Here is an 18,453-nt window from a genome sequence, read left to right as displayed (position 1 = left end):
AAATTGGGAAGCCTTTGGAATAAGTCTTGCATTAAAATAAGCTGTTTGCACAAAATTCGGATCTCAGTATCTGGTCATTTCCCAGCCACGTGTTTCTGGTAGATCGACAATCAACCACCTCATTAGTTCCTGGACCTACATAACTTAATGTAAATACAGTTCATTTAAAACTAAAGTCCAGTGTTTATGTAAATTCCTTCTTTTTCAGTAATATCGGCCTTCTACCATAGTTTTTTTTTTTTTTTTTGTGATCTCTCGTCCCTCCATTAAGGCCATTTTTAAGAGTGTTAGAGCACATTTTTCAGGAGGGAATGAGCAGCTCAGAACAATACAGGCAGTCTCCGGGTTACGACGGGTTCAGCTTACGACGTTCCGAGGTCAAGGCGCCTTTCAATTATATTCATCAGAAATTATTTCCAGGGTTACGACGCATGTTCCAGGGTTACAGCGCCTACAACACTGATCTGGCAGAAGAAACATGACACCAAAAATGCAAAATAATCAATAATTGAAGTTTATTGATGAAAAATGCAATAAGAATGCAGTTTTACATAGTTTTGAATGCACCCAAAGCATTAAATGTAAGGCTTTCTTAGGGTTTTTGACGATGTTCCGGCTTACAGCGATTTTTGGCTTATGATGCGTCTCAAGAACAGAGCCCCGTCATAACCCAGGGACTGCCTGTATATATATAAACTTAAGCGTTAACTTTACTTAAGGAACCACAAGAATTGTGTATAGTAAAAGATAGACCCACTACTTACTAACGACCTGTTAGAGTGGAGGAGGAACGGATAACCAAGACAGTAAACCCACCCAAGACTTCATTTATGCTAGATACAGAGGAGCAGCAGACACGTTGGAGTTTAAAGACCGAAGTAGCCGTTTAAAATAGAGACAATTTTGTTAAAGCAGTTGACTCCCTCTTGCAATGTCCAAAGGAAAATAATATTCACTACCATCCCTTTTATCTTAGATAATAAGTTTCTTACTTGAGCAAGAGTTTGACTTCCTTAATATGCATCTTATCCCTATCAATCCTCTGAGGTCTTGCACATTTTTCCACCACAAAGACAAAGTGCTGATCTTCATGAGATTCAACATTATTTACAAAAAATTTGTGCCCGGGATGTCTCGTATTTATGTTAGTTCTTGCCAAAGGTTGTTGCAGGTGAGATATTGTAGTCACATGGGATATAGTTTATTAGGAACCATGCTTCCATATGCAAGATTAAAGGTGATAAAAAAATTTTTAATTACGTATATAATATTGGTGGCACTAGCCACAGTAAGTACCTCATTAAATGGCTGATTTTCCAACGTGTCTGCGGCTCCTCTGCATCTAGCAAAACTGAATTCTTGGGTGGTTTACTGTCTAGGTCATTTGTTCTTCCTCCTCCACTCTGTTTGTTAAGCACTGAGTCTATCTCTTACTATATACAATTTTTGTGGTTTTTAGTTAAGTAAAGTTAACGCTTGGATTTTATTTGAGTTTTTATAGAGAGAAAATTGATGTTTATAAGTAATTTTATTTGTGATTTGTAATGTTTTAATGAGTGTTAATTTTACAGATTGAAGATGTAGCCTACTGAACAATGCGAAATGTATCTTGAATAAACAATGGTTTTTATGATACGTTTTTCAGACCCTGCTGTTTAATATATATATATATATATATATAATATATATATATATATATATATATATATATATATATATATATATATATCTATATATATATATTGTTCAAGATTTTAAGTCAGAACCAAGGAAAGTTAAGATTTCTTATAACAAGATTCATTCATCCTTGTCTAGTATATGCAAGTTGTCCCTGTGGACTGAAAGCCTTCATTCTCTAGAAAGCTATCTCTGCTCCCATTGGTTGTCTAGAATTTACCCCCTACAGAGCGTGGGCGGTGCTTACCGGGAGAAGTCTTAAAAGGGCAGGGACCCAGCAGTTCGTCCTCAGAAGAACCTTAGACCTAGGAGAGGTCAGAAGCTCCTGCCACCTCGCCCTGCAAACAACACTTCGCCCCTTTCTGCTCCCCCTGCCTCCTCTGGGGAAATCCCAAGTATTTTTATATGTCCATAGGGCACAGAAATATCAGCAGATAAGAAGACTACCAAGCCCAGGATTTCCAGGTACTGTGAGAGTAAATTCCAGTTCAGCCAAGGAATTCTTTTGCCTTTTGTCTGTATTTCATTTCCATTCTTCCAAGGCGACTTCCCCCCTCCTTTGTTTGGCTTCTCATTCCCCCTATCTTGGTTCAATGCTGTGATTACTCCCCTTGTGATACTAGTAAACATCCCCTAGTAAATTCAAGCAATGAAATAGTTCTCTCTGTATGAATTCCCAGTCATTTTCATCCCTCCTGAGTGGCCTGTAAACTTTTGATTTAAAGAAAGTAGTGTGTAACGCTTGCTCACGTGTGGCCCCCGCCTTATGCCAGGATACCATCTCTTTGCAGACAAACACTGTGCCTGATTGTGTTAGAACTTGGGAACCCTTTGGAGTAAGCCTTGCATTTTCTATAACCCCTTTGTGCAAAATTCTGAAAACCATGTCTGGTTGCCCCCAGCCACATGTTTCCTGGACCTATGTAAATTAATGTAAATATAGTGCATTTAAACTAGAGTCCAGCTTTTATGTAAATTCCTCCTTCCTCAGTAATATTGGCCTTCTGCCATAGTTTTTTTCCTCTTTTCTTTGTTGTGATCTCTCGTTCCTCCATCCAAGGCCAATCTTTTTCAGTGTTAAACTACATTTTCTAAGAGGGAACGAGCAGTTCAGAACAATATATATATATATATATATATATATATATATATATATATATATATGTGTGTGTGTGTGTGTGTGTGTGTGTGTGTGTGTGTGTGTGTGTGTGTGAGAGAGAGGCCTGAGTAAGACGAGGAGAGTGAGCATAAGGCGGCGGGCGGATGGAAGCGTAATGTCCGTCACGCACGCACAAACAAACATAGTAAAAAAGGGGGCAGGGCCCCTGCTGTGAATGTTTTTCTTCACAGACGAAAATACATGAATATTATTACATAGAGGGAACAGATTCCTGACATTTATGCATCAAAAGAAATGGCGTAAAATGTTCTACATTTTGGTTCCTGGGAGAAAAGAGAGGACATATGGATATACAGATTTTTACAATGGAAGGGCGAACATTCGCCTGAATGTCGTCCTTACAAATACTCTCCCTACAAGACAATGATTACGTAGAATCGTTGGATGACTAACAGAATCTTGCGGGGAGCTGAAGGAGTCCTTGGGTTCGTGATTCCCTCGGTTGAGGGGCGTCTTGCGTGTCCTTATCATATTGAGGGCCAGAATGCAGGATGCTGCCCCTGGTAGTGGGCCTGGGGGGTTCGACTGCTTTCCTTGGGCGGCCCCGACGACGTTTAGGGGCACTGTCAGGAACCAGCAGCGTCGGGGTCTTGCGAGGGCCTTCAGTGGGGTCGTCTTCATCGAGGATGGCGGGCTTGAGGCGATCTATCGAGACCCAGTCCTGGTTGTCGTGCAGGGCAACGGGTGCGAGAGGCCGTGAATAACGTCGAACACCTGTTTCCTGTGGGAGGTGGGTATCAGGGGACGAGGGCGTCCCGTGCTGGTATCGTAGAGGAGCGTCGTCCTGGAGGGGCCGAAGGGGATGTCGTACCAGCGAAGGATAAATTGTCGGTTTGTCCAAGTTTTTTTTTCCGAATATCATGTTGATTGTTATCAGATTGCAGATCGGGAGTTGGCTGGCCAGTTTAGACCTTAAAACGTCATCAAATTTAAACATGACTGATAAAACTGTGCTATATCATGTCAGCTCGAGGTAAGAAGCTGTGAGCGGTACCTCTGGTAATATGGGGGATCTAAAGAATCAGATTAGATTTCTATTGTGAACGAGATTATTCCACGCGACTATAATGTTTACCTCACCTTGCAAATTGCGTTTAAACTGGTAGTTAGAAGGCAAGTAGATCTTACCAAGTCTTTCCCTTTGTGTGTCACTTGTGCTTATTTCTGTTGGGCTTTATACACTTTCTTGTTTATATTGTACCAGTTAGTCAAAAGGTCCATACTAGGACTCCTATTCCATTTAGAAATTTACCACATTTCTGGACGACCCCTACAACGAAGAATGTCAAAATATAGTAGTCGGAAATGAGTAAGGACTAAGGATCATGAAGGAAATTCATTTCCATTTTGAAAGACAATGAAAAATGTCTTTTGGATTGCAACAATGAAGGTATAAAAAAAGCCACACTTTTACGGATACTTCTGATATCATCAGCGATTCATGATAATATTTGGTCAAAACTTAAAATGGCCAAATAGGGTTAAACTTATAACGCCACTAGTTTACCATTAACGTTTTCTTTGATTATACAGCTAATTTTCGTTTTCTTCTCTCCGATTAATGGATAGACTACTAATAACGATACATCAGTCCCAACTACCTATATGTTCCTACAAGTACATGTTAATAAAATGTTACTTTTAACCTTCATCTCATTTTAGACTTAAAAAAGTAATTCTACTATGTTTCAATGTGTTCTTTGAATGTTTATGGCGTTCGTTACTTTCGCAAATGACCTAAAAAAACACGCAACATGATATCCTAGTGTAATGACTTTGTAAACTAATCGGCTACAGACTAGCTATATATAGGTAAGGTTATTAAAGGTCGCCACTAACGTTCAGTTATGCCTCACAGTTGTAATTGTGCAGGTAAATCTTCGCCACTAACGATACAGGCCGTTTTCTCAGTCCTCCGCAACAGCCATGGCGTCAACATTGCTCTGGCTGTAGCTGTAGGTTAATTGACTTGCTGACATAAAAAACTCATAAACGTCAAGCAAGACATCCAGTGAAAGAGTGGGTGATAAAGACGAATTAAATACTCCCATGTGAATTTGTTCAGTTTAAATTTGACCCCAAGGACTTTCATAATGTTTATTAAATATTTCATGAATAGGAAGAGTTCTATATTAGGATCATTAAGTTTGTAATAGTTTGCTTTTGTTTCAAAGTTGACACGTATAGGCCTAATATTTTTTCTATTTCATTAAAAGTGTTATGACTTATTTGTTTTGTTTTCGTTTAAAAATTTACTTTCTTATGACGTGTTACAATACATGAAATCCTTAGTTTACTGTTGTCTTCCTGTGTTTCATTAGTGTATTGATTAGTCTAATTTCATTTCAAAGCGAACTTCCGTGAGATGTAAGCAATGAAAACCCATACATATAGTCCAATATTGTTTGATTTTGTTCCGTCAGAAAGTAGAATATAATTTTGTTCTCATTTTAACAACGAATTACATACATGGTGCACAATCATGAATCGACGCATACAGGCCTATTCTTGCTTTATATGATTTTGTCCTGATAATATTCTCATTGAAAAACTGTCTTACATATATGGTTTATAACCACGAATAAACATACATAGTCTTAATCCGTTACGATAGCCTTTGGATTTTACTTACCAAAGCAAAGTCTCAATCATAATAGAAGGTTTCAATGAAATCTACAAGACATTCAGGAATGATGCTGACACTTTCAGAATTCATTATATACACGATTGTTTTTCCAGCGGAAAAAATGGCAAAATTATAGATATATATTATTCTGACTTCCGCATCAATGATTAAAAACAAGTAAATCCAATATATCATCCATTTAGGTATGAACAATTTTTAGTTTAATAAAACGAAGCTTAAGAATCTAGATTTGTACATATGTTATCTGTCCCAGGACGGACAGGGAACTGAGCCGCTGAGGTCTTAACTCTGAAGCTACTGAGCCAAAAAAAAAAAAGTTCTCTCCACCACATTAACGTTGCAATGCGCATGCCCACCCGTTTGGTCTGAGGTTCGTACCGTTCGTCGATTGAGATGAGCTATTTACCCAGGCCGCCTGAGCAGGCCAGAAAAAATGTGCAGGTTGTCCACACTAACGTTCAGTTATAACTGCACAGTCCAACTATACAGTTATAACTGCGCAGGCATAACTGAACAATAGTGGCGGGCTTAAAAAGTATAAACTATGCTGAAGACACTCAGTTCTATTTTCCTGTCGAAATGGTAGAAGACGCCATTGAAACTGATGTAATATAGAGATATAAAAAAAATGGATGTCGGCGAAGAAATTTAAACTAAAGGAAGACAAACTTAGCGTATGTTATTTGGAACTGACGATGCACGACGAAAATATGAACACTTCAAAATAATAACTAGATTGGTTCGTCAACAAAGAAATATTGTAACAGTAGTAAGGAACTTGGGAGTATTTATTGAAATAAATTGTAGATGAAGAAGCATATAGTGCGCACTGTAAAAGCCTGTACCTGTCACATCAGAAGCACTGGGTTTATTACAAAATATCTAAACGAAGATACTCTGAAAACAGCAATTTGCAACCAAATACTTTCGAGGCTTAGATTAATAAAAGGCTACGTTCCCGTGACACCCCAGCACTAATTGTGTTACATTGGCTCCAAGTAAAAGCAAGAATACAATATAAAATACTTCTTACAGTCTTTAAAGCACTAAAATATGGTGAACCATACCGAAAAAAAAAACTGCCTAAACTTCCTGAAATGAATATTGTAATCAGACATGCAAGTGAAGCATATAGCTATTTTAACCTAGAACAAATTGTAAGTCTAGGGAGAGAGCATTTGTACATTGTGCATTGTGCATCAAGACTATACAACCAAGCGCCTCAGCGGCGTGGTTGGTATGGTATTAGTGTCCCACCTCAGTGGTCGTGGGTTCGATTCTCGGCCATTCCATTGAGGAGTGAGAGATGTGTATTTCTGGTGATAGAAGTTCACTCTCAACGTGGTTCGGAAGTCACGTAAAGCCGTTGGTCCCGTTGCTGAATAACCACTGGTTCCATGCAACGTAAATATAAAGCACAATACAAACAAACAAACTACCAAATACCACCTGAAGTGAAGATCACACAAGAAGAAAGCAAAAATAAGAAGAACCAAAGAGACTCCTGTTCTGCCAGAGCTACGATACTGACGAGAAAACACTAAAAGACAATTATAAAATATAAGAAGCAGAAAACGTACATGGGCCCACCAGAGAGGGTATCAGCCTTGTGAAGCCGGCTGCCGAGTGTCCTGTGTGGTGTTGCTGCACGGTGCACCTTCCATGTGCCCTCGCCTTCAGCCTGCTAACATCCTGAGATCATTACGGTGCCTTCTACCTTCTTCTCATTTGGACGCCCTATGTGAACTGGATTCGAGGACGACGCACCACTGTAATACTCCAGTTGTTTTGTGAAGGGACCCTTTAATATTTACAGAACTATGACTTTTAAATAATTTCCAACTTGAAATCAGGAAGACTGAAAATATAAAATCTTTCAGGAATTAGAACGTTATGCCAGTGCGGATACGACAATTAATATGAAGTACAGTGACTGGTAAAAATGCCCTGTTACAAAAGAATTCCATTTACTAAAACGAACCCATAAAAACGCCAAAATATAGAGTTTTTTATGGTCTCCTTTTATTAGATGGAGTAGTACAGTGTGTAAACCTTAGAAAATCTCTAAATTATTACGTACAAGAAAATGAATTTGTGGGTCTCATGAGCATAGCGCTTTCAGTGTAATGTGGGAAGGAAAACTATTATGTATGCACACTTATCAAGAGTAGCGTGCAAACGCCATGGGACTTGGAACTATTACACTGAAGATATTTCCTCCCACACCGCCCAGGGGAGGGAAGTATATATAAGGACAGCCCTCAAAATTAAGAATGTTCTTAACCTGGAAAGCAAAGGATGTCAAAGCTCTGCCTCAGTTGTAAAGAAGAAGAAATGAAAGGGAGGTACAAAAAGTAAAGTAGATAAAGATTCGATTTGTATCTAATTTAGAAATATCTGTAATTTTTGGGATCAATTTGGTTGCAAAAAAGGGTTAATAGAGATGAATTAAAATAAATATTTTGAAGTAACAAAGTTAAACTAAATATGTAATGAGTAAAGTTAACAATTAAGGGAATAAAGCTTTGCACCTCAGTCATAAACAGTGTAGTGTAGTGTGCCTGCAACTGTGTTCGTGGAGTGACCGCTGAGGAACCAGGAACCAAGTGGGAGTGGCCTACTTCTACAGACTGAGACTGAGTCTGAGTCAGTGCCAGTCTAAATTTGGCTTCCAACGTCGTAGGTAGCAAGCAAGTGCCACGCGGGTTTTAAAGAGGAATTGAATTAATTTCGTTAATTTAAACAAAATGCAGGTAAGCTTATTATTTGGCATTTAAGGTAAGAGGTAAAGACATGAGGATTAGGTAGGTATTAGACTAGGTATCCTAGACCGTCAAGTTGCATGATCAACCTAGTGGCCTAGTTAGGCTAATGTGCTTCAGGAAGCCAGTGTTCGCGACGCAGGAATAGGGAAAGTTAAATTCGAAGAGGCTACCAAAGGCTAATAACGAGGTCATAGATGATCATTTTAGTGTCAAGAAGTACCTAGCCTACCTACTAGGCTAGGCTAGTAGCTAATGAAATAGCCTAGTGCAGAAGATGGTTTACTGATGCCTTACCTGTTAGGCCTAATACCTTAGGCTATTGAGTTTTAGCTTGAATTTCATGTCGGGTAGTAGTAGTAGTAGTAGTAGTGGCCTCCAGTAGGCTTGCTCTTGTGAATGGGGTTTCGTATCTTCTATTGGGATGGTTACCTATCCTAGAGGGAGCCAAGTATCCTAATTACTCACCAACGTTTAAATCATTGAAGGTTAGATCAAGATTAAAAAACCGCATGGTACAGGGGTGGACCATGTACGATCAGCGTGAACAACCCCAAAAAAAGTACATTATAACGTGTCCTGACATCGGAGATGGGCATCAGTCGCGATTTGTTGTTGGTGAGAAACGGAGCTAAAGACCTCTACTCTGGTGTCAGGACGCGTTATAGCTAATGTACTTTTCTTGGGGTTGTACACATTGATCGTACATGGTCCACCCCTGTACCATGCGGTTTTTTACCCTAGGTAATAACTCTGCGTCTGGTATTTCTTTGGAATTTACAGTTTGTTCATGAAACTTACCTGTCAGATAGCTATATATATAGCTGTATTCTCTGAAGTCCGACAGAATTTCTAAAACTTACGACACACGTAGTGGGAGTTAGGGTGGTTAGTACCCATTCCCGCCACTGGGAGGCGGGTATCAGGAACTATTCCCATTTTCTATCAGATTTCTTCTGTCGCCGGTGTCGTAAACACCTGTTTACACACCTCCGCCTCAGGATTTTGGAAAACTTTTCATATTGCTTGAGTATCCTCTTGACTTTTTTGGTTTTTTGATTGGATCGATAGCTTGGCATACGTGATTTGGGACTGTTTTTTGATTTTGGCTTAGATTTTTCCCTTAAAAATGTCTGGATGTAGTTCTGCTAGCGCCAGGGTGTGCTCGAAAGTGGAATGCAAGGTTAGGCTTCCAAAAGCCTTGGTTGATCCTCACACATTGTGTAAAGGGTGTAGGGGGCAAGAGTGTAGATTTGATTTGCGCTGTAATGAGTGTGAAAGCTTAGATGATTTGCAATGGAAGACGTATGAATCCTACATTAAGAAGTTAGAACGTGATTGGATTAGGAGGTCTTCCTCCAGGAGTAAGTCGGGTAGCAGACAGGGTATTAATGTATCCCCTTCTAACCCTCCTTTAGATTTTGTGTCTCCTAACCCTGTAGTGTTGCCTTCGGGCCCTCAAGTGGTGTCTGCGGAGGGTAATGCCCTTTCGCTTATTCTAGATTCATTGAAGACGCTTGAATCTAAAGTGCTTGCCCTTGAAAACAGGCAAAATAAGTGCAGTGATAGTGCCCGATACTTGTAAGTTGGAGGGGGCGTCAGATCGGCCCTATAGCGCCTCTAGGCTGGGACCTCTGCCGGACTCCCAGGATCAGGGAGAGGGCATGTCGAAGGCCGAAGGAGGGTTACGGGAACCCCCACCGATCTGGCGTCCCTTCAGCAGTTCCTGTGGACGCTTCCCAGGCTGCTAAGGAGCGTGCTCGAGCACGTATCCTTAAGGATTGTTTCTCGTCTTCCAACGCGTCCTCCCCCCCCGCGCAAGGGGTGGGAATCTCGATCGGATTCGCGACCTCTGAAGAGGACTTCTTCAAGAGCTGGACGCTTCACGTCATGCTATGTCTGAGTGGCATTCTTCTCCGGAAAGCGTAGCTTTTCCGCCCCAGAAGAAGTATAGGACGTCATCCGACGATGACGCCCTCGAGCGCCCCAGTCGCTCTAGAGCCAAGGCTGTTCCTGGTGAGAAGGAAGAAGGCGTCCCCTCGCCCCTCTCCTTCTCGCAAGCGCAGCTCGTCTCCACGTAAGGAGACATCTTCAGACGGAGATCATCATGCGATGCAGCGGCAACTGGACGCTTTACTGAAACAGAAGGAGACGGTCCCGCGTCGAAGGAAAGACGATAGACTGCCTATCAAGAGATCTAAGCAGTCTTCTCCAATGGCTCCTTTTTCGTCCCCGCCTTCTGATTTTCGTTTTTTTCTCTAGACGTCGTTTTGCTCCCCAGGGTTCATCTAGAGGTGACGTTAGACGCCAAGTTAGAGAGAGTTCTCTGCATGCTCCTCTCTCTTCACGTAGAGAGGACGCTCGCGTTCCGACTTCGACGCTTCTGCTGACGACGATTTGGTAACTGTTTCGAACGGACTTCTTTCTTGCGGTTCTGCAACCTCCTTCGACATGGACAGTGGGTTGACGCTCAACGTTATGTTAGTCGGGCAGTGGATCAAGTTTCTTCGCTGACTTCGTAAGGACGCTTCGCGAGACGGTAGAAGAGTCTCTTTGATGGACGCTCCTTGGACGCTTCGCTGGAGCCTCGGTTGGGACGCTGATTTGGACGCTCGAGAGAACGCTACATTGGACGCTCAGATGGACGCTCGTAGACGTTCTAGTAAGACCTCTGTGGACGCGAATGTGGGAAGTTCGCTGTCACTCGGATGTGGTTCCCGAGACTGGCACGTTCGCCTCTAAAAGTGACTCCTGATCCTGTTACTGTTAGGATCCGTTACCCTCGTCTTCTTTTCATCGTTCAGATAGGAGACTTGGAGCTAAAGGACTTCTGCCTCTTCCTTCGGACTTGCACTCGGGTAGGGAAGAAGGAGAACTTAGCGGTTCTTCGGAGGATGTTGATGATGATCAACCTGCTACGTCTGCCTCGTCAGATTATCAAGTTTTGGCACGACTACTTCGTGATTCGTTTGGCGATACTTTTCAGCCAGCTGCTCCTCCTTCTCCTCCTTCTCAGTTTTCGTCGTCGAAGACAAGTAAGTCTCCAGGTTTCGTGAAGATGAAGACGTCGTTATCTACGAAAAGAGCTTTCCGGAAGGTAAACGCCTGGATGGAGTCTAGGAAAGCAAAAGGAAGAACTACTTTCGCCCTGCCTCCGTCTAGACTTAGCGGTAAGGCAGGGAGTGTGGTATGAGACAGGCGAGGAATTAGGAGTTGAAGGTTCCTACGTCGGCTCAAGGTGATTTCGCCAGCGTGGTTGGATGCCTCAAGGAGCCCTTTTAGCTTCGGCTAAAGTTTCTTGGACGACTTCCGAACTGGACCATCTTTTGAAGGGACTATTTAGGTCCTTAGAAGTTTTCAACTTTTAGACTGGTGTCTTGGAGCCTTAGACAACCAATCTCGTAAGCCAGACTCGATCAGCTTGGGGGAGCTGTCCAGTGTATTGTCATGCATGGACAAGGCCGTCAGGGATGGCTCAGAGGAGTTAGCCTCTCATTTTTCAGCAGGGGTTCTTAAGAAAAAGGTCGCTTTATTGCAACTTCGCGGCTAAGTCTGTCTCTCCCGCTCAGAGCAGAACTTTTGTATGCTCCCTTCTCGAGTCATCTCTTCTCCCCCAAGCTATGGTGAAGGATCTGGCAGTGAGTCTGCAGGAGAAGCCACACAAGACCTGTTGGCTCAGTCTTCGAGACGTCCGGCTGGGCCCTTCAACGTCGTCAGGAAACGCAACAGTTTAGAAAGCAGAAGCCTTTCCCTTTCGTGGAGGGACTTCCGCTAGATCGTCTCCTCGAGGAAGAAGCCTTCCTAGAGGGTAGAGCCCCTTCCAAGTCTAGGGGGTAAGGAGTGAGAGATCGTGCCTTCAGTCACGGTAGGAGCCAGGCTGCAGTTGTTTGCAGAAGCCTGGAGAGTAAGAGAGGCAGACACCTGGTCTCTCGACGTCATAGAGAAGGGTTACAAGATCCCTTTCATAAAGCCGCCCCCGTTGACTTCCACTCCCAGGGACTTGTCCCCATCGTATCCGCTAACAAAGCGAAAGATTCTTTTCGACCTGCTCGAGCAGATGCTCGAGAAAAGAGCAGTGGAACAGGTTTTAGACCTGGCAACGCCAGGTTTTGTACATGCAACTTCCCCGGCAGATATATACTTAGCTATAGTCTCTGACGTCCCGACAGAAATTCAAAACTCGCGGCACACGCGACAGGTAGGTCAGGTGACCAGCCCACTCCCGCCGCTGGGTGGCGGAATAGGAAACCATTCCCGTTTTCTAACCAGAATTTTTGCTGTCGCCTGGTAGCAACAACATCGTTGTTGGTACCTCCTGCATTGAATTCTTTTCTCGTTGCCGAGGATTATCGATTTGTCTTTTGGTGATGTACTTTGATCTTTGGTTTTGGCATACGCTTATAGTGGACTGTTTTTTTTGGATTTGGAATTGGATTCCCCTCTTTAAAATGTCTGACGTGGCACCTGTATTTAGGGTGTGTGCGCGAAAGAGGTATGTAAGGTGAGGCTACCGAAAGCTTCGGTGGATCCTCACACAGTTTGTAAAAAATGTAGGGGAATGATTGTTCTGAGACTAACACCTGTCTGGAATGTGAGAAACTTAACGGAAGTGGAATGGAAGACCTTGGCTTCTTATGTAAGGAAACTTGAGAAAGATAGGGTTAGGAGGGCTTCCATCAGAAGCTCAAGTAGATCCTGCTCTAATGAACAGGAAGTAGCTCCTAACTTTCATAGTATTTCTCCTGCTCATAGTTTGGTTTCAGCCCCTTCCCCCAGTAGCGAACCTGTAGATGCGTCTACGGAAATGGCTGCAATGAGAGCCTCTATAATCAGCTTGAAAACGCAACTGCAAGCGATGAAGGAGACAGGTAAGCGCAGTGATGTGTGCAGTGATTTGTGCAGTGTCCCCAGTGAAGTGGAGGGGAGTCTGACCGACTCCGCATTGCTCCTAGGCCTAGACCTCTTTCAGACTCCCATGACCAAGGGAGGAGGAATGTCGAAAGCCGCAAGGGGGATGTAGAGTATTCCCAACGGTCAGGCGTCCCTCCCGCGGCAGATCCTGTAGCCGCTTCCCAGGCTGCCAAGGATAGCTACTGCAAAAGCGTCTGAGGAAGTGCTTTTCGGAATCAGACTCTTCGTCTCCCAGAAGGGGATGGAGTTCTTCCGCTAAATCGCGTCCTCTTAAGAGATCCTGGAAGACGCCAAATAGCGAAGCGTTTACGTTCCAGTCCGGAGCCTTTTCCGGATTATTCGCCTGCTCGTAAGAGAGAGCCATGAGAACTCCTGACTTCTTCCCCGGAAGACTATCACACAAGACAAAAGGAAGTCTTGGGTAGGACTCCAACAGCAGTTGTCTGCCTTAGTAGGAGTTCTTGCTGAAGGCTCTTCTAGGAAGAAAGACATTTCTCTTCCCATCAAGAGTTCCGTTAGGAGAGAGTCAGAGAGTAAGCGTCCTGGCGTTAGCGACGCTCCTCGCCTGAAAGGTTTTCGTCCCCAGCGAGACCTTCTTCAGTCGTACATGACAGGAATCGGAAACGCCCTATGAGCAAGAGTTCTCCCAGGAGTTTGACTAGAGAAGAGTTTGCCTCCCATGGCAAGCATCAGGAGCCTGATTCGCGAATTTCTCGTGAGAGAATTCGTTCGACTAAGAGCTCCGGGAGAGAAGAGAGTCCCTCTCGATTTAGAGCTCCTCTAGAAGAAGGAGCACTCGTTCGTCCTCGAGACATTTTCCGAAGGACGCAAGAGTTTCGCCTAATAGGCCTCGAAAGATTGGACAAGTTTTTTCTTCTCCTCCTAGGAGAGTAGGAGAGATTCTAGCTCCTCTCCGAAAGACGCAAAGGAAAAGGAGTTATTCGCCTGCTAGACGCAGTCAACGGGACGCAAACGTCTCCCCTCATGGACGACGGGAACAAAAGGTTCTCCTTTCTCCTCGCAGGCGCATTTCGCCTTCTAGGCGTCCTCATCAGGACGCAAATGCCTCTCCTTCTTGGACCAGGCAGCCTCACCAGGGACGCAAGCGCCTCGCCTTCTTGGCCTAGGCGCTCTCACAGGACGCAAACGCGTCTCCTTCTTGGCGCCAGGAACAGGATGTTCTACTTTCGCCTAGCAGGCGTTCTTGCCTCACAGGCGCCTGATTCAGGACGCAAGCGCCTCTCCTAGCAGACGCAAGGAGCACATCAGAATCCGAGTATAGAGAAACTCCAGGACTCACACAGGAAGGATGATAGGAGTAAGGAAGAAAGGAAAAGACTTCCTTCAAAGGATCGGTCTCCTGTTGAGGAAAAGCCCTCTTCTCCCATATCACTTTTGGAAGAAGTATCGGATGAGAGATAAACCAAAGATGCAGGAGTTTCAGACTATAAGAGACTTGCTTCTCTATTGCTGCAGGTGTTTGGAGACTCACTACGCCAGTCGGATCCCCCTTCGCCAGGATCGTTATTATCCAGTACGAAAAAAATGTCGAAGGCTTCCTCATTCGTTTAAGATGACCCTACTCTTCTATGAGAAGTCTCTGAAGAGTCTAGAGAACTGCTCAGGGCTAAGAAAGAAGGGTAAGACAGTATTTTCTGTCCACCCTCTAAGTTGACAGGGAAACCAGGGATGTGGTATGATACCAAGGAGCCAATGGGCCTGGGTCTACCTTCGTCCTCTGATGCGGATTTTTCCGCTCTTGTAGATGCGTCTAGAAGACGCTCTCTACACTCGGCAAAAGCCTCTTGGGGAATGTGTGAGGTGGGATCATCTCATCAAGGGCCCTCTTCAAGACTCTCGAAGTCTTTAACTTCATGGACTGGGCCTTGGGAGCCTTAGCCAAGAAGTCGCAAGAACCAGACTTCGTTTCCATGGAAGAGTTGGGCAGTGTTTTAACCTGCCTAGACAAGGCGGTATGGATGGCTCAAATGAAGTGGCATCCTGTTTGGATCCTGTATTTTGAAGAAGAGGGCAGGTTTAGCTCCTTCTTAACAAAATCTGTTTTCTCCTCTGCAGAGATCCTCCCTTTTATACGCGCCCCTCTCTAGTCACCTGTTTCCTCAGAAACATAGTGAGGGACATTTCGAAGACGCTTTCAGAAAAAGCCACACAGGACCTGCTGCTCAGTCAGCGAAGAGGCTAAAGCCTGCTGTGCCTCTGGCGAAAAAGGAGAAAGTTCCCTTCCAGCAGCCCTTTCGAGGTAGGTCTGCATCAAGAACTTCTCTTAGAAGTAGACGACCGGAGAAGAGAGGAAGGTCTTCTCGAAGGCCGTTCGTCAAAACCCAGTGAGACGGGGGTCCTCCAGATAAAAGTGGGTGCCAGGCTTCTAGATTTTTACGAAACTTGGGCACAGAAAGGTGCCGATGCCTGGACCCTATCCATCCTAAAGAAAGGATATTTAATCCCCTTCAGGGAAAACCAAAAACCTCCCTTAACGACAACTCCAAGGGAGTTAACAGCAATTACAAGGATCCGTCAAGAAACAAGCCCTTCTACATCTCGTAGAGCAGATGCTTTTCAAGGAAGCCATAGAGGAAGTAAGAGATCTCTCTTCCAGGGGTTTTACAATCGCCTGTTGCTTAGTTCCGAAGAGCTCAGGAGGTTGGAGGCCAGTTCTGGACGTGAGCGCCCTGAACGAATTCGTAGCAAAAAGGAAGTTTACTATGGAGACGACAGCCTCGGTGTTAGCAGCCCTGCGTCCAGGGGACTGGATGGTATCCCTGGACCTGCAGGATGCTTATTTCCACGTACCAATACACCCATCGTCCAGGAAATACCTAAGATTTATGGCTCAAGGAAGAGTTTTTTCAATTTCGGGCCCTTTGCTTCGGACTATCAACAGCCCCCCAAGTGTCACGGGTCTAATGAAAAAATGTGGCCCACTGGCTTCACCTCAAAGGGATTCGGATATCCTTGTATTTAGACGACTGGCTGATACGAGCACAGTCGCGAGTCAGATGTCTGGAGGACTTAAAACTGACACTGGAGTTAACACAGTCCTTGGGACTGTTGGTAAACCTCGAGAAATCCCAGATGATTCCCCAGCAGAACATTGTTTATCTGGGGATTCGGATGGATTCTCGGGGTTTTTCAGGTTTTCCATCACAGGAAAGACAGAACCGCTGCTTGGAAAAAGTAGCAACCTTCCTAGAGAAAAAGAACAATGTTCCGCGAGGGAATGGATGAGTCTTCTGGGGACCCTTTCCTCGTTGGAACAGTTCATTTCTCTAGGAAGGCTTCACCTAAGGCCGTTACAGTTCTATCTAAGAGAACGTTGGGATCAGAAATCTCAAAATCTGTCCGATTCCTTCCAGATCACAAGGAGAGAAAGGAGGACCTGCTCTGGTGGATGAATCCGTGCAGGATCAGCGAAGGAGTATCCCTTCACGTTCCGAACCCTCGGCTAGTGTTGTACTCCGACGCCTCAGATGCGGGGTGGGGAGCCACTCTAGGGACGAGAGAAGTGTCAGGCACCTGGAGGGGAGAACAGGTGTCCTGGCACATCAATATGAAAGAGTTAGCAGCGATTCACCTGTCCCTCATACACTTCGAGGCTCAGATCACAGGTTCGGTACTGCAGATCAATTCGGACACACAACAGCTCTAGCTTATATCAAGAAGCAAGGAGGGACGCACTCGTTCTCCCTTTACAGGAAAGCAAGGGAACTACTGCTTTGGGCAGAAGAGAGAAGAATCACTCTCCGGACAAAGATTCATCCAAGGAGACAAAAATGTACGAGCCGACCTTCTGAGCAGGAGAGACCAAGTACTTCCTACAGAATGGACGTTGCATCAGGAACGTATGCAACAGACTTTGGAACCTCTGGGGGAGATCAAATATAGATCTTTTTGCCACCCATTGGAACAACAGGCTGGAAAGTTACTGCTCCCCGATCGCGACCCAAGGGCGATGGCAGTGGACTCCCTTCTCCTCGATTGGCAGGAATAGACGGGTATGCTTTTCCTCCGTTCAAATATTTATCGGAAGTGGTAAGGAAGTTTGCAGCAGCAGAGGGAGCCAAACTGACCCTCATAGCCCCGTTCTGGCCTTCACAAAACTGGTACACAGAGGTACTGGGATGGATGGTAGACTTTCCGAGATCTCTCCCAAAACAGGAGCGATCTCTCAGACAACCCCACTTCGACAGGTATCACAAAAACCTACCCGCTCTCGCTCTGACTGCCTTCAGACTATCGAAGGACTTGTCAGAACGAGAGGCTTTTCTCGAGAAGCTGCGAAAAGCGATCGCAAGAGCGAGAAGACCATCTACTATTCGAGTATACCAGTCGAAGTGGGATGTGTTTCGCAGATGGTGTAGAGCTCAGAAGATATCCTCGTCCAGTACCTCTGTGACAGATATAGCCGATTTCCTCCTGTATTTGAAGGAGAAATGTAATTTAGTAGTCTCTACAATTAAGGGCTATAAAGTAGTAGCTATCTTCAGTCTTCAGGCATAGAGGCCTTAACATTGGGGAAGACAAAGATTTGCATGACTGATAAGATCCTTCGAGACGTCAAAGAACAGAGGGATTAGAGCACCTAATTGGAACTTAGATGTGGTCCTCAGTACTTAATGACATCAAAATTCGAACCTCCCTGTAAGGCTACGTTCAGAGACCTGACAAGGAAGTCTTTATTCTTGGTCGCGCTGGCTTCAGCGAAAAGAGTAAGTGAGCTACAAGCCTTAGAACATAATGTTGGCTTTAGGAACGACTCGGCGTTCTGTTCCTTCAAACCAATGTTTTTGGCGAAGAATGACCCAATTCGAAACCTTGGCCTCGAACATTCGAAGTAAAAGGACTTTCTTCGCTGTAGGAACAGAGCTAGAAAGGGCTCTGTGCCCAGTGAAAAGCCTTAAGTTCTACATAGAAAGGAAGAACGAACTACCGGGGAGTAAGGAAAGTTTATGTGCTCAGTGAGAGATCCCAGAAGGCAGATCTCTAAAAAATGCTCAGGCGTTCTTCATCAGAGACGTAATCAAGGAAGCCCATTTACAGTGTAAAGAAGAACAACTGGACCTCCTTAGAGTTAAAGCTCACGAGGTAAGAGCAGTCGCTACCTCTTTGGCATTCCACAAGAACTTGTCCATACACTCTAGTGGAGTCGACCTTTTGGAGATGCAATTCGTCTTTGCAACTCATTACTTGAGAGACATTCAAGTGACGTATGACAAGTGCTTCACTCTAGGAGCGTACGTATCTGCGGATTCGTTGCT

At 44.3% G+C, this 18,453-nt stretch overlaps 1 protein-coding gene across 1 annotated transcript in view; it reads left to right on the top strand.

Annotated features, from left to right (window-relative positions):
- The first annotated feature begins 8,094 nt into the window (after window positions 1–8,094).
- Window positions 8,095–18,453, top strand: part of LOC135225747 (viral IAP-associated factor homolog) — a 154,678-nt gene continuing 144,319 nt past the window's right edge. Inside the window, exon 1 of the mRNA XM_064265146.1 lies at window positions 8,095–8,257. Within this exon, the coding sequence (XP_064121216.1) occupies window positions 8,252–8,257 (6 nt within the window). The 5' untranslated portion in view covers window positions 8,095–8,251. The remainder of the gene's footprint in view (window positions 8,258–18,453) is intronic.

Source organism: Macrobrachium nipponense, chromosome 13, assembly GCF_015104395.2.
Source record: "Macrobrachium nipponense isolate FS-2020 chromosome 13, ASM1510439v2, whole genome shotgun sequence".
NCBI classification, from domain to species: Eukaryota; Metazoa; Arthropoda; class Malacostraca; order Decapoda; family Palaemonidae; genus Macrobrachium; species Macrobrachium nipponense.
Note: the sequence above shows the minus strand (reverse complement) of the source record. Positions and strands in the feature narration are given on the sequence as shown.